The sequence below is a fragment of the Mauremys mutica genome, chromosome 9 (assembly GCF_020497125.1).
Source record: "Mauremys mutica isolate MM-2020 ecotype Southern chromosome 9, ASM2049712v1, whole genome shotgun sequence".
Lineage (NCBI taxonomy): Eukaryota > Metazoa > Chordata > Testudines > Geoemydidae > Mauremys > Mauremys mutica.
The window spans coordinates 41,439,884-41,453,433 of NC_059080.1; the positions used below are offsets into that span (position 1 = coordinate 41,439,884).

At 47.1% G+C, this 13,550-nt stretch overlaps 1 protein-coding gene across 5 annotated transcripts in view; it reads left to right on the forward strand.

The window, feature by feature from the left end:
* LOC123377029 (exocyst complex component 1-like) overlaps positions 1-13,550 on the forward strand; it is a 76,832-nt gene that overhangs the window by 15,604 nt on the left and 47,678 nt on the right. For all 5 annotated transcript variants that reach the window (XM_045029401.1, XM_045029400.1, XM_045029403.1 and 2 more), the window contains exons 2-5: positions 78-207; positions 3,928-4,058; positions 11,037-11,196; positions 13,097-13,290. In XM_045029401.1, the coding sequence (XP_044885336.1) occupies positions 78-207; positions 3,928-4,058; positions 11,037-11,196; positions 13,097-13,290 (615 nt within the window). The remainder of the gene's footprint in view (positions 1-77; positions 208-3,927; positions 4,059-11,036; positions 11,197-13,096; positions 13,291-13,550) is intronic.

Below are 13,550 nucleotides of genomic sequence, written 5' to 3' on the forward strand. Positions count from 1 at the left end.
ACCGTCACCCAGGTTCTGATGACAGACAAGTGTAAGGGAAAGAGCACAATAATTGTTGCTTGCTATCTCTTGCACAGCTCACCATGGCCTCTCCCTGGATCTTACTGGAGAAGGATGTGTTTAACCCCCAGAATGAGAGACTGCTGGAAATCATTCATGTCTGGAAAACGGGAAAGAAGCGGAAGAACTCCATCCTCTGTGTAGTTGGTGAGTGCCCTGGTAGCACAGGGAGGATAGTTGGTTAGTGCCCTGGTAGCACAGAGAAAATGGCATGGAAAAGGCTGCTGTAATGTGGTAAGGTATTTTGGAAGCACTGTTGATTTCATCTCTGGTGGGTAATTTCCTGGCTTTGGAGAAGGTACTTGTCTTTTTTACATGATACTTTTAATATTAAAATCAAAAGGTACCTGGACCTTAGTGTGGGAAGTTGTGTTTATCACAAGATTTCACATCATAGCATGTTGAGAGCTAGAGATGAAGGAGGCAGGGGTTTGCTTTGGCTGCATAAAGATCTCCAACAGCCTATAGAAAGGCTAATAATTTACAGGGCTGCTTCCTACATTAGTAATTATTATTCCCATTAATGTCTCATTGTGACTCTTTGGGGTTCAGCCCAGACCAGTCAGGGATTGTGTCATCACCTGCCTTGCAACCCTGGAAGCCTTAAATGCTGGGCTACTGCCCTGACTATGCCTGCCAACATACAAGCATGCAGGCCACACCCTGGCTTCCACAGCCCAGTTACTCTTTTCAGGGTGACCCCAACTCTCTCCCAGTCCCAAATTTCCCCCAAACCATCTGCCAATATGACAATCAGCTGAGGTTCCCAGAATTGTGAGTTACTATATTACCCCTCTCAGCCTCAGCAAATGAGAATTTTGCTACTGCTAGGCTGTGTGACAACTCCCTGACACACCAACTTGTCTGCCATGCCAGCCAACTCTTCAGGATTCTGCCTGATCAAATCTTGCCTAGCAGGTAACAAACAGTGAATCCCAACGCGCGAGTTCCCCAGAGACATCTCCCTGCAGCAGCCAAACCCTCTCCTGGAATACTCTTAAAAGTTAAGTTCATTGCTCCTTTAAAGAGACAACAGCAGCTTTTAAATTTAACTGGGGTTTGACAAACTCTTACTTCAATCACCACACTGAACTGGTTCATAGTAAAAGACAGACAAGTTTATTAAACAACATCACAGGTTTAAGTGATACCAAGTATAAGGAGTAAAGACAGAAATGGTGACAAACAAAAGTAAGGATACTCTAATACTTAATTTCAACAAGTTACAATCTTTGCCTAAGCAGGTTCTCACCTATATTAAATTCCCAGAGACTTCAACCTTCTTGGCTGATGGATCCAACATTCTGAGATTTCAAGATTGATGGATACCCAGTGATGGATACCAAAACGGCTTTCTGTTTTGGCTTCCATTGGTTGGATTCCATAATGCTTAATTTACATTCAAGATGGATAGATTGTGGCCTTCCTGTAAGGCAGTGTTTCTCAAACTTGGGACATCGCTTGTGCAGGGAAAGCCCCTGGCGGGCGAGGCTGCTTTGTTTACCTGCCCCATCCGCAGGTCTGGCCAATCGCGGCTCCCACTGGCGGTGGTTTGCTGCTCCAGGCCAATGGGAGCTGCTGGAAGCAGCACGGGCCGAGAGATGTACTGGCCGCCACTTCCAGCAGCTCCCGTTGGCCTGGAGCAGTGAACTGCGGCCAGTGGGAGGCACAATCGGCTGAACCCGCAGACGTGGAAGGTAAACAAACCGGCCTGGCCCACTAGGGGCTTTCCATACACAAGCGGCATCCCAAGTTTGGGAAACACTGCTGTAAGGGAAAAAACCTGTTTCTGCCCATGCTTGGTCAGACTGTAAAGTATAATATCAGGGAGTATCCATAATTCCTCATGTAGTATTAATACAGATATTTCACAGTGATATTGATCACCAGTGTGCCACAGGCTTACATAGAAGACATTACCCAATACCCATTTATAATACAGTAACATTGTATACATTCGGTTACTTATCATTTGAGGTTCAGATCCTCTCTCCCCCCACTCATCAGGTTGCTAGCTTTATTTACCTTTTATGTAAATATACCTTCCTTGTCTCTGCCAGATGACCAGGAGGATCAGACAAGCAAATACACATTTCTATATCTAGGGTAGACTGGGCTTATGCATTGCTCGCCAAACATACGGTATATACTCGATCATAAGCCGGTTTGTTTATAAGCTGACCCCCGCAAGAAGGATAAGTAAAAATGGAAAATTTTTATGACCTGTTCATAAGCTGACCTTATAATTCAGGGGTCAGCAAATGTTGGTTCCCAAGCCATCAGGATAAGCTGCTGGTGGGCCGAGATGGTTTGTTTACCTCGAGCATCCGCAGGCACGGAGGTAAACCTAAGTAAACAAAGTGTCCTGGCGCATCAGCTGTTTATCCTGACGGGCTGGGACAGCAACTGGTGGGGAATTTTTTTGGGGAGGAGAAGCTGGGAGTTAGGGGAGTAACCCCTGTGACCACCCCCCCACATGACCCCACCCGTAGCCCGGGACCCCCGTACTCTCCCCAGCCATCGCTTCCCACCTTATCTGGGGAGGGTCGGGGAGGATGTCTCTGACCTGGCTGGAGCTGCTCCAGAGGGCTGGGCAGCGCGGCCGCAGCCTGCTCCGGTGCGCCAGACTGGGCAGCGCAGCCGCAGCATGTTCTAGCGGGCTGGGCCGGGTGGCATGGCTGTAGTGTGCTCCGGCAGGCCAGGCCGCGTGGCCACAGCCTGCTCTGGGGGGGTGGGGCCGAGCAGCACGGCTCCAGCCTGCCAGCCCTGGAGCTGCAGCTGCTTCAGAGGCTGGGGGGAGATCAGTGTGGCCAGAAGTGGAGAGACTCTGGCCCGACCTCTTCCCTTCTAGCTGTGCTGCCTCTGTTGCAGGGAGGGGCTGTGTCCCATCTCTCCCTCTCTATACCTGTTCATAAGCCGACCCCCTTCTTTCGTGCTTCCCTTTTTTACTAAAAAAATTCAGCTTATGAACGAGTATATACAGTACATAATTCTTGCACATATTTAACTCTTTGTACAGATCTTGTACATACATAACTCAATATTAATGACCAGTGAGTTGTTAGTTTTCCAGTGGTATTTTACATGCCATCTTTTTGGTAAAGATCATGACAATGTGTAACTTAATTTAAAGATCTGTCTGGAGCAAACAACTTATAACAGGTGCAATATCGAAGAACAACATAGTTCTGTCTCTCTATTACTTTGCAGAGAGTTTCAGCAGCATCTGATTGATTTAGGAACTTAAGTCAGATTGAATTTCCATAAGATTTGGTCTCCTGGGTGACTCATTTCTGACCATTTTAGGTTGGTCAGCAAACAAGAATTCCATTTTGTGAAAAACAGGCATAGAACACTATACCTTTTGAAAAATCAGTGTGAAGAAACATAAGAGAGAGACCCCACTCTCACACATCTCCCAGAATAGCCAATAGCCCAGTGGCTGGGGGACTGATATGGGAAATGCAAGTTCAAGTCCCTGATTTGGAGCAGGGACTTGAATCTGGGTTTCATACATCTGAGGAGAGTGCCCTAACTGCCAGTCTAGGGAGTCTCCATGGCCTAATTAATATTTAATTGTTTATACAAAAATTGAACAGCACCAACACATGTTGCAAGAACCTAACCGATTCAACAGCCTGATGGTTAGTCACTCACCTAGAATGGGGGAAACCTAGGTTCTGAATCAGGAAATTCATTCACGTAGTTCTAAGAGAGCAAATCCCATATGGTAGCATTCACTGAAAAGCAGTGTCAATGCAGTGTTTGTAACCCTACATATCAGCCAGTCAGATACGTACTTGTGCACTTTGAATGTGTGTCTCGGGCCAGCAGTAACGTCAGTTTTTTCCACCTCCTCCCATCCAGTGGCTGCTTGTAGGCCAATACAGTTGTTCCTAGAGAAGGTAAAGAAGGCAGATCGAGGTGATCAGTACAAGATGACTGACAGGTGGCCCTTAAAGGATCTGAAGCTGGTAGATGGGAAGAATGTCAATCAGGTACTGTTAACCCCTGCTTCCTATCAGGGTAAAGGGCATGAGAGAATATGTGATGGTGAACAGAGAGGGGGAATGGATGGGCAGAGGATGTGAAGCCAGAGGTACTTAGCCCTGGTTCTAGTTTTCAGTAAGAAGAAAGCATGTGTGTGTAGGCAGGGGATGGGGATGAGAGAATGGACCCAAATTGCTTTTAATCCACAATGAAACAAGGTGGAACAACCTTGAGCTCAATAAAATCTTGTGAGAAGAAAATCACTGCAGGAAACACGCCAGACTTTTCCTTTCCTTGGGCAGGTTTTGCCCTGGGTTTGCCCATTCCTGGACAATGCACCAACCCTACCGGAGTGCTTTGGACTTTTCTTTTCTCTTGTCTCTTTTGGGCTGGGGGTAGGGCTGTTTAGGAGGTGTGTGTGGGGGGGGGTAGTGAGCAGGGAAATGCTCCTCCTTCCTTGACACAAATTAGTAGTGGGACGAGAGTAGCACTGGCAGGTTGAATGGAACTCAGAACGGGTTGAGCAATGAGAGAATGTTGCATTGGCATAGCCTGGTCCAGCTCCCACCAGAGCCAACAGGAGCATCCACTGATTTAAATGGGAGTTGAATCAGGTTCTGTCAGTGCAACAGTCACTCATTATAGTCATACATAGCCTGCACCCTCCTGACAAATGAGACCTCCGAGCACTTTTTCTTGCGGTCCTCATACAGACTTTGGAGATGGACTTTGTCCTCAACTCTGTAAAGCTCTCCACTTGAGAGATCACCCACTGTTTGCAGAACCCATTGCAAGACCCGTTTGCCCACGTTGATATGGGTTATTTACAGGCATCTGTCTCAGCTATTTAATACATAAGCAGAGGGTATTTATTGAAAGGATCAGCAAAGAATCCTGTGGCACCTTATAGACTAACAGACGTTTTGCAGCATGAGCTTTCGTGGGTGAATACCCACTTCTTCGGATGCAAGTGGGTATTCACCCACGAAAGCTCATGCTGCAAAACGTCTGTTAGTCTATAAGGTGCCACAGGATTCTTTGCTGCTTCTACAGAACCAGACTAACACGGCTACCCCTCTGATATTGAAAGGATGTTTCTTGGAAAGTGGGGGTGGTGGGTTGCTGTCAGTTTGTGCTTCAACGGTGACATTATGGCAGTTGGCAGTGAGCTCTTGGAAAGAAGTATTTTATTTCTGCCGCCTGTTGCTGGCAGCACGTTAAATTTGTTATAATTAGTTTTTTATTAATGGGACTGTGCCAGGGGCCTTGGCAATGAGCCCATGTTTGTACAAACATAGAAATAAATGAAAGGAAGTCATCTAAATAGTTTTCCATTCTGTCTCAAAGACATGCCTGTAGGCACCAAAAAAGGTGAGAAACAGCCTGCTCATTAGGACTTGCTTAGAAAATAATACTTCCAACTTTGCAGGGAGGTTTTGATCAAAGGTTGCAAGCTGAACTGATATTTCATTTTGTTATGTTTTGCCGTGCACAGACAGCACACAGATACTTTCCACCAGCCTGATCTTTAATTTAGACGACAGCCCGGATTCTACTCCCCATTAAATCAGTGGGAGTCTTTCCAGGCCCAGTCAGGTCTTAAGAGAACAACAAAACAAGAATGAACAAAAGTAGAGGCTCCACAAGCACATAGTGTTTCTCCTTTGTAACAGTCTGCACTGACCTGGACAAAAAAGTGGCCGCCTATCTTGGCAGACAGCCCAGTGTTTGGAGATTTAAGAGGGACAGTACACAGAAAAGAAAGGCATAATAGTTTCATACCAGTAGCAAACTAGACCATACTTTTCTGTGATGAAGGTCTTAAGGAAAGAATCAAAATAGAAATTTAAAACGTTTTGCGCCATAGCAGCAGGCATTGTGGCAAATGGGCAACAAACTGAGCACCACATATTGCATCCCAGAAACGTAGACATCGCCTATCATTTGAATTTATTACGCAGGGTGTAATAATCTCACGAGAAGGCTGCACTGGTGTGCTGGGATATGTCTGCATCATGATGTTACCTCGGCTAGAGACAAACTTTCATCCTTACGAATGCAACACCACCTCGCTAACGTCACTGTACAAAGTCACACCACCACCACCAGGCTGCAGTTCCCATAGGTGCGCCCCCTCTTGGCTGGGTGATATAGTGGGCTCTCCTCACCTCACACCCTATGCCAACAGCTGCTTCAGCCCTGCTGATCTGCCTCTTCTCATTATTCATTGCCTCCAGCCAGGTCACTTTAAAGTCTCTCCCCTCAAGGGGTAATAAAGGCCAACAAATAGGAGTATGTATCCATCCATCTCGTCTTCAGCTCTCAACTCTAAGCCCAGAGACCCTATTTGCTCAAGGCTCTCAGTTGTCATCTTCTTCTCAGGGCACACCCATCATCTTCCCCGAGACACGCATCACCTTCCCCAGGCCCTTGTACCAGCAACCAAGGTCAGCTCTATCAGACTCCTCGCTGCTGCCCCCTGGACTTCTTCCTACTAAAGACTTTTTGCTGGTCTTCTCCTCATAGCCTCGCTAGGTTCACCCTTCTCTCAGGGCCAGAACTTACAAGGCTCTCCCCTGGAATCCCCACCCATAAAATTCTAAACCAACAGTACAAACTTAACCCAACTTCTGCCCTCCTGGACCTTGTTCTTTCATGTCTCTTACATTTCCCCTGCTCATCTGAACATCTCCCAGAGCTCTCTCCTTGGAAGTCCAGATCCTGCCCTACTGTACAAAGCCATCACCAGAGCCTGCTCCACATCTCTCCTGGCCTCTCACTAGACCTCACCACTCAGGAGAAATTCCCAGGACCAGCTTTCCCCCAGAGCCCCTTCCCTGACCATGTCAGTCTCTCTGTCCTTCAGTACCCACAGACAAACTGCAGAGTTCCTTCCCTTTCTCCCTGCAGCTTCCTTGTGCACCACACTTCCTCTCTTCATAGCACAAACCAGCTCCTCCCCAGCTGGGTTTCATCTATAACTAAGCTTGACCCACCCTCAACGTGCAACCAGGTGGGTTAATTGGCCTCTCACACCTACACTAACCCTTTCATCACCTCTGCAGGGTAGACACCCCATCATTAGTCCATTCTGGACACTTGAATTGTCCTGTGAGGGCAGCTTGTAGGATGCAGAGACAGGCTTGTGAGAATCAGAATGGATGGCCTCTCTGCTTATATGGGCTGGGTACTGCACCTTCAGCTATACCAGCCAAAGTTTTGTTATCGGGTCTGCTGATGGGCCAACCTTCCAGAAAGGAAATACTGCAAGTCCACCCCCTCATGCCCCTAGGAAGGACACTCTATTTCCCAGGAGGCTGCAATTCCACCCTTCCCTGGAGAAAAGCCCAAGTCCCCAGCAATGATCCCTCCATCACCTGTTGTGAATCAACCACTAGAAACACACAGACCATCCCCTCCACTTCAGAACAAACTCAGAGAGCCACCTCCCCCACTCCACCACCACCACCTACAAAAATTGGCAAGAGTCCAGCAGAGGGCAACAAAAATGATTAGGGGGCTGGAGCACAGGATTTATGAGGAGAGGCTGAGGGAACTGGGATTATTTAGTCTGCAGAAGAGAAGAATGAGGGGGAATTTGATAGCTGCTTTCAACTACCTGAAAGGGAGTTCCAAAGAGGATGGATCTAGACTGTTCTCAGTGGTACCAGATGACAAAACAAGGAGTAATGGTCTCAAGTTGCAGTGGGGGAGTTTTAGGTTGGATATTAGGAAAAACATTTTCACTAGGAGGGTGGCGAAACACTGGAATGGGTTACCTAGGGATGTGGTGGAATCTCCATTCTTAGAGGTTTTTAAGGTCAGGCTTGACAAAGCCCTGGCGGGGCTGATTTAGTTGGTTTTGGTCCTGATTTGAGCAGGGGATTGGACTAGATGACCTCCTGAGATCCCTTCCAACCGTGATATTCTATGATTCTATGATACATACACACAACTTGTGGAAACCACTGAGAATGAATTACTGAGCATGAGCAACACTGGGACATTTTAACTAATGCAACTCTGGGAAAACCTCCCTCTGCTTCAAAATGAAAGTGAATGGTCAAAACCAGGCAGGCTGCAAGGACTTTTCACAGCTTATGCTTCATCCAACGAGCCCCTGCATCTCACAGCCTGCTCCTGTATACCGAGCTTGTGTTTCATGAGGAACCTGCCCTCCCCTGGTGCTGTCAGAACCCTGACAATGCAGATTCTTCTGCGCTTTAAGTTATAGCTCCCTTGACCAAAACTGTATTAATATTTATGGAACGATTCCTGGATAGCCCCCTGCTTTAATAGCGCCTTATAAGGCGTGCTATAAACCAGGCTGGTTGTAAATTCCCTGCAGATGGCACTGCTACAAGCTGTTCCAGAGACTGCTAGTGAGCCTATAAAGTAGTGTGGAGGTGTGATGTATCACTTTCAGGTGTTTAGAAAGCACCCTGTAAAGTGTCATAAGACTAAATAAATCATCATAAAGTCTGAGCCTATTATTATTATTATTAGGATCAATAATAATAAATGCTGCCTCCAAACTTCCCAGAAGCTGGGACAGTGCAGTGCTAATGAGCTGGCTGAGGAAGATGCCGGGCTGAGTGGAATATTCCAAGCTGATCACTCTGTATCCCCTTACTCCATTATGCCCCAGAAGCAGTCAGCCTTGGGCCCTATAATGGAGCTGGCCAAGTCCAGGCCTGGGACTTCAGGAGACCCCAGATGGTGACAGTAGGCAGCACAGGCTGTGTTAGCCTGGGAGCTAGAAATAACCATAGGGTCTGTCAGTGTGCAACAGCGTCAGTGAAGCATCCCCTTTATGTTGATTACAGAGCAGTCCTGTTGCATCTATACCACAAGGAGGGCTTCAGTCACAGTCAGGGACAGGAGCCAGAGGTACCCCTGGTCTTGGCAGTTCCTCTGCTGGATGGATTTGCAGTTCCTCTGCTTTTCTTTTTAATTGTCATTGAAGGGCTAAAAAGGGGTATAACAGGGCTGGGCACCACCCAAGCACCCTCTTGTGGCCTCTGCTTTCCCCTTCTTCAAGGGTCCTCAAACACACTCAACAGGAAATTAAAACATTTCCGTATCTGGGGTCCACTTTAATGTCCTCAGATATATACTGGACTTCCAGGCTCCAACCGCAATTCAGTGCCTCTCTTCCATTAGTTTGGGGGTTTCTAGCCCTCCTTCAGTAATCAGGTTTGGCTAGCCCCAGGCCCTCCAGACATTAAGGGGCAAGCCACCCCATTACAAGGGGGAACTGACTTTTTTTTCTCTGGTACCCAGAGCTTCCCCTTTTCAGCTTGCTAACCAGTGAAGCTGGGGTAAACCGCAGGGTTTGTTTTTTAAAAACTGCCTTTAGAGCTTTCACCTGCTTTGGACTAGAGGAAGGGGGCAGTATATACAAGAATCAGAGCAAATAAAAATCATATTGCACTATTTGCTTCTCTTTCAGTACCACGGCACAAGTTCAAGCCAAATTAAATGCCCATAATGGAGATGCTGGCTTACTCCTCACCCTTTCAGGGAATGTCAGGAATGTTCCAGGATGCTCCACAGAATTGTACACGCTGCAGCATCATGGCAGAGAGAGTTAAGCACAGGCATGGGGCAAACCATTTTTTGAACTTCTCGCCAATGATCTGAACCGCTGGGGAAATAGAGGGTTCAGATTTCAGGCCGGGGTCAGGACCAATAAGGGTATTTCCTCAGTGGATAGGTACATTCTGTGTTTACTCTGAGGGCTTTGCCTCAAGCGTAGTTTTAAAATCACAACTCTCCAAAAATATCCCCGTATCTGCGCCACACTCACCCTCTGCACGTTGCTTATAATTATTCACAAAGCCTTGTGGCTCTGCCTGTTAGATCCCATCTGGTGCCCTCTGATGGGAAATTAAGTTCTATAAAAGGGGGAACTCTCCCAACAAAAGGGTTCCTCAAGGAAAAATTGCATCAGTGACTACCAGCCAGAAACTGTATGAACACATGACAAGAGCTGGCCCGAGTCTCTCAAGGAGCATGAAATATACCAGAGGGCTGATCTGCCAGCAAGGTAATAAGACTCTGGCTAACTTCGTCACACAGATATGCCTCTGCAGCTCCATCAATGCTCATAGAACATTGACAACACACCAAGTAGTGGGTAACAAACAGTAGGGGAGGTAGAAAGATGAATATGAAAATCTGGTTCATAATAATGCCTAGCTCTTCTCATCTGTAGCTCTTAAAACACTTTATGTTATCCCCATTTTACAGATGGGGAAAATTAGACACAAAGAACTGAATTGACTTGCCCACGATCACTCACTGTCTGGGGATTGGTCTTGCTTTGAGCAGGGGATTGGACTAGATGACATCCTGAGGTCCCTTCCAACCCTAATATTCTATGACTCAATACCCAAGCAGGGAACAGAATGCAGCTCCTTCAAGTCCTAGGCTACAGGACTATCCACTAGGCTGCACTACCACCCAAACAAACTATCAGAATCTTGGCTTCAATGGGCAGCACCTTCCCTACCTGCAAGCTGAATCACCAAGACCTACAGCAGCATCTGAATTTTCCTTAGAGAGCACTCCTCTATTTGCTAGCCATGCCCAACACATCTTGGATTATGAGAGCAGACACAATCAGTGCCCAAGGTGGCATGGATGCAGTCATGATTCATTGCTATTGAACTGTTAAAATCAAGTCACTCTCTGTATCAGTGAACTCAATTCAGATTAACTCCATGTCAGACTCTTCATTTGCAATATGACCTTGTGGTAGCATTAAAAATCCTAATCTCAGAGCTACAGCCCTCCAAAATTGCTCATCCCATGCTCCGTTAGCTTAGCAATCAGTTTGACACTGGAGCCTGCTGCATTAGCTACATAGGATGTCTTCTCTTTTACAGTGTTCAGCACATTTGTTAAATTGTATCACATAGCATACAATAAATGCCTTATAGCCAGCAATGGAATTAATTGCAGCTCTTGTAATTGGTGTCTAGGAATGTCTGGAGTTTGAGTTGCAGTTTGATAAGGTTTACAAGTGGACAGCTGTCAGTGCTGATGAGAAGAAAGCCTTTATCAGATGCTTGTGGAAGCTGAATCGCAGATACCTCTCAAGCAGCATTGCATTTGTTAGCATCCCCTCCTGCATGCTGGAAGGTAATTATGGCTTCTTGACACACTTGTGCAGAGTGGCTTTCTCTGCCTTGATCCCTGTAAGATTCAGTCCCTTATTCCTGTCATGCTTTGTGGGACCCTGGCATTTTTTGTGCCCCTCCTGACTGGAGTCAGTATTGGGGGTTGGGAGGGAAGGAGGGGATTTTTTAACCGATTGCCTCAACTATGCTCCTGAACAGGTACCATTTTTTCCCAGATTGTCAAAAGGCTGCCTTTCCTTGAAGGGCATACCCAATGACTTCACCTCAAAGCAATCTAAGGCCTGCATGGTGTAATGAAAAGAACAGAGGAAGTATAAGGGTTCAGAAAGGGCAGTCACAAGCAGCATCAAACCTGAGGCTTTGAGTAGCAGAGGAGTTTGTAGTCAATTTCCAGGCCAGGGTTGATGCCAAGGATCTGGATCAGCCTCCGAGTCACATTTTAGGCAAGGTCTGAATCAAGCCAAGGTCAAAGACAGGAGTTCAAGGGCAGGAATAGGAAAGGTAGCTACAGGAGAGTCACACTGCTGCCTGGATACTTCCTGGAATGCCCCATGGGTTTATACAGGGTAGGGAGGCAATCAGGAGCTATCAGGCTGCTGCCTGTCGGACCCCTTCAGTTGAGACTTCCCGAGGTCTGTGTTGGCAGCAGGTTGTGGGCAGTGGAGTGCAAGTTGGTTTCAGCTCCTGCTGGACAGTAGCAAAGCGGTGTTTGCTATCTACCAGCTCTGCAGTCCTGGGTTCACAAGCCGACAGGCCTTACCCAGAGAAATCAGATTCAGACCACAGAAACAGTCTGTGTAACAGAGCTAGTCTTGGCCAGCAAGAGTGAAGCTAAGCAGGACCTTTAGTTATAGTAATTTGTCCATGTGCTTTCTTCTTTCCTCCCCTCTGACTCTTGCACAGCAGCCCTGGCTGTCAGAGACACACATCTCCTTTATGGCTGTCTTTTAGTTCACGAGGGTTGTTGGTTGGTCAGAGGTCAGATAAATGTGCCTCTATTGGATATACTTTCGCTGCTAAGCCACCGCTTTGCAATTGTATAGGTGTGGATACTTGGTGGGATCTCCTTCTTCCCCTCGGTGTCACCTTGTTAGTTTGGTGGAAAGATCAGATTGGGACAAAGCTCATTTTATTCCCAGTGACAGCAGGGAAGAGGGGCCCTGTGCAGGGGGAAGGGAAGGGCAGGCTGAGGGCCTGCTGCATGAAATGTGAGAGACAGTCACAGACAGAGAGAGAAGGAATCACTCATCCAGGGAGTTCAGGCTTAAGAGAGTATTTATAGAGCAGGCTAATTTATTCCCATGACTGTTGCCACATGGAGAAAGTGCTGGGCTGGGATGAAAAATGGACAGTTTATCTTGCCTCTAATGGCTGTATCTGGGCTGGACAAGGTGTGACGGTTGGGGAACAGCATCAACTTAAAAAGAGGCAAACGCTACCAATCAGTGCATCTATTGAGATGCATAGGGGTGAATCTTTCTCCTGGATGTGTCTGTCAGTCTATCTGAGGATATTGGGGTGGTGGGGGCATCTCTGATCCTGCAGGTGCCCTCTAGATACCTCATCACCAGGTGGGCTTTCCCTTGCTTTGGGTGGGAGCAGGCAGGGGCACAACCAGACTCCAGTTTAGGCTTGCTCTGCCCACATGCCTTAGGCCTGACCTGCAACAGTGTCCTGCTAGCCCAGCCCTGGGCCTTTCCTCCCCACAGACAGATGGTAGTGGGACATGCCATGATTTTCTTCCAGTATAAATAAATATCACCTGGGAAGTAGGCTAAGACTGTTGTACCCATGTCACTTGTGAGTGATTGGAACTGATTCGACTCCGCAGAAAGGAAAGGTAGATACAAAGAAGTAACTAGAATGCTGTGGTCATCCATGCATCTCCCCCATGAACACAGGGAAACAGAGTCTACAAGAGGTTGGAAACGCCAGTGCAGAGACTGGGGACCAGGCTGAGCACAGTGCCTACCAGGAGATGACGCCAAAGGAAACGGCTGACATGCTGAAGCTAATGGAGGAGTATGAGCCAATAGTGAATAATTCCATGGCCTTTGCAGAGAAGTTGAGCAAAGACCTCCAGGTGCTGGATGAGGTGAGGGGCAAGATGGCTGAGGCTTTCTGATATTCATCTTGGGTATTTGCTTAAGCCCTGGGACAACTCCACCTCAGTCAAGGAAAAGAATCCCATTGACTTAACTGGAAATTGGATGAGGCCCATTGAGAGTTCTGGCTTTTTTATTTGAGCTAAGAAGCCAATTATTAAGATACACAGCAATTTAGGGCCAAAAGCTTGTCCCACTGAAGTCAGTGGGAATGTTGCCCCTGCCTTTAATTGAACAGTGCTTTGCACTG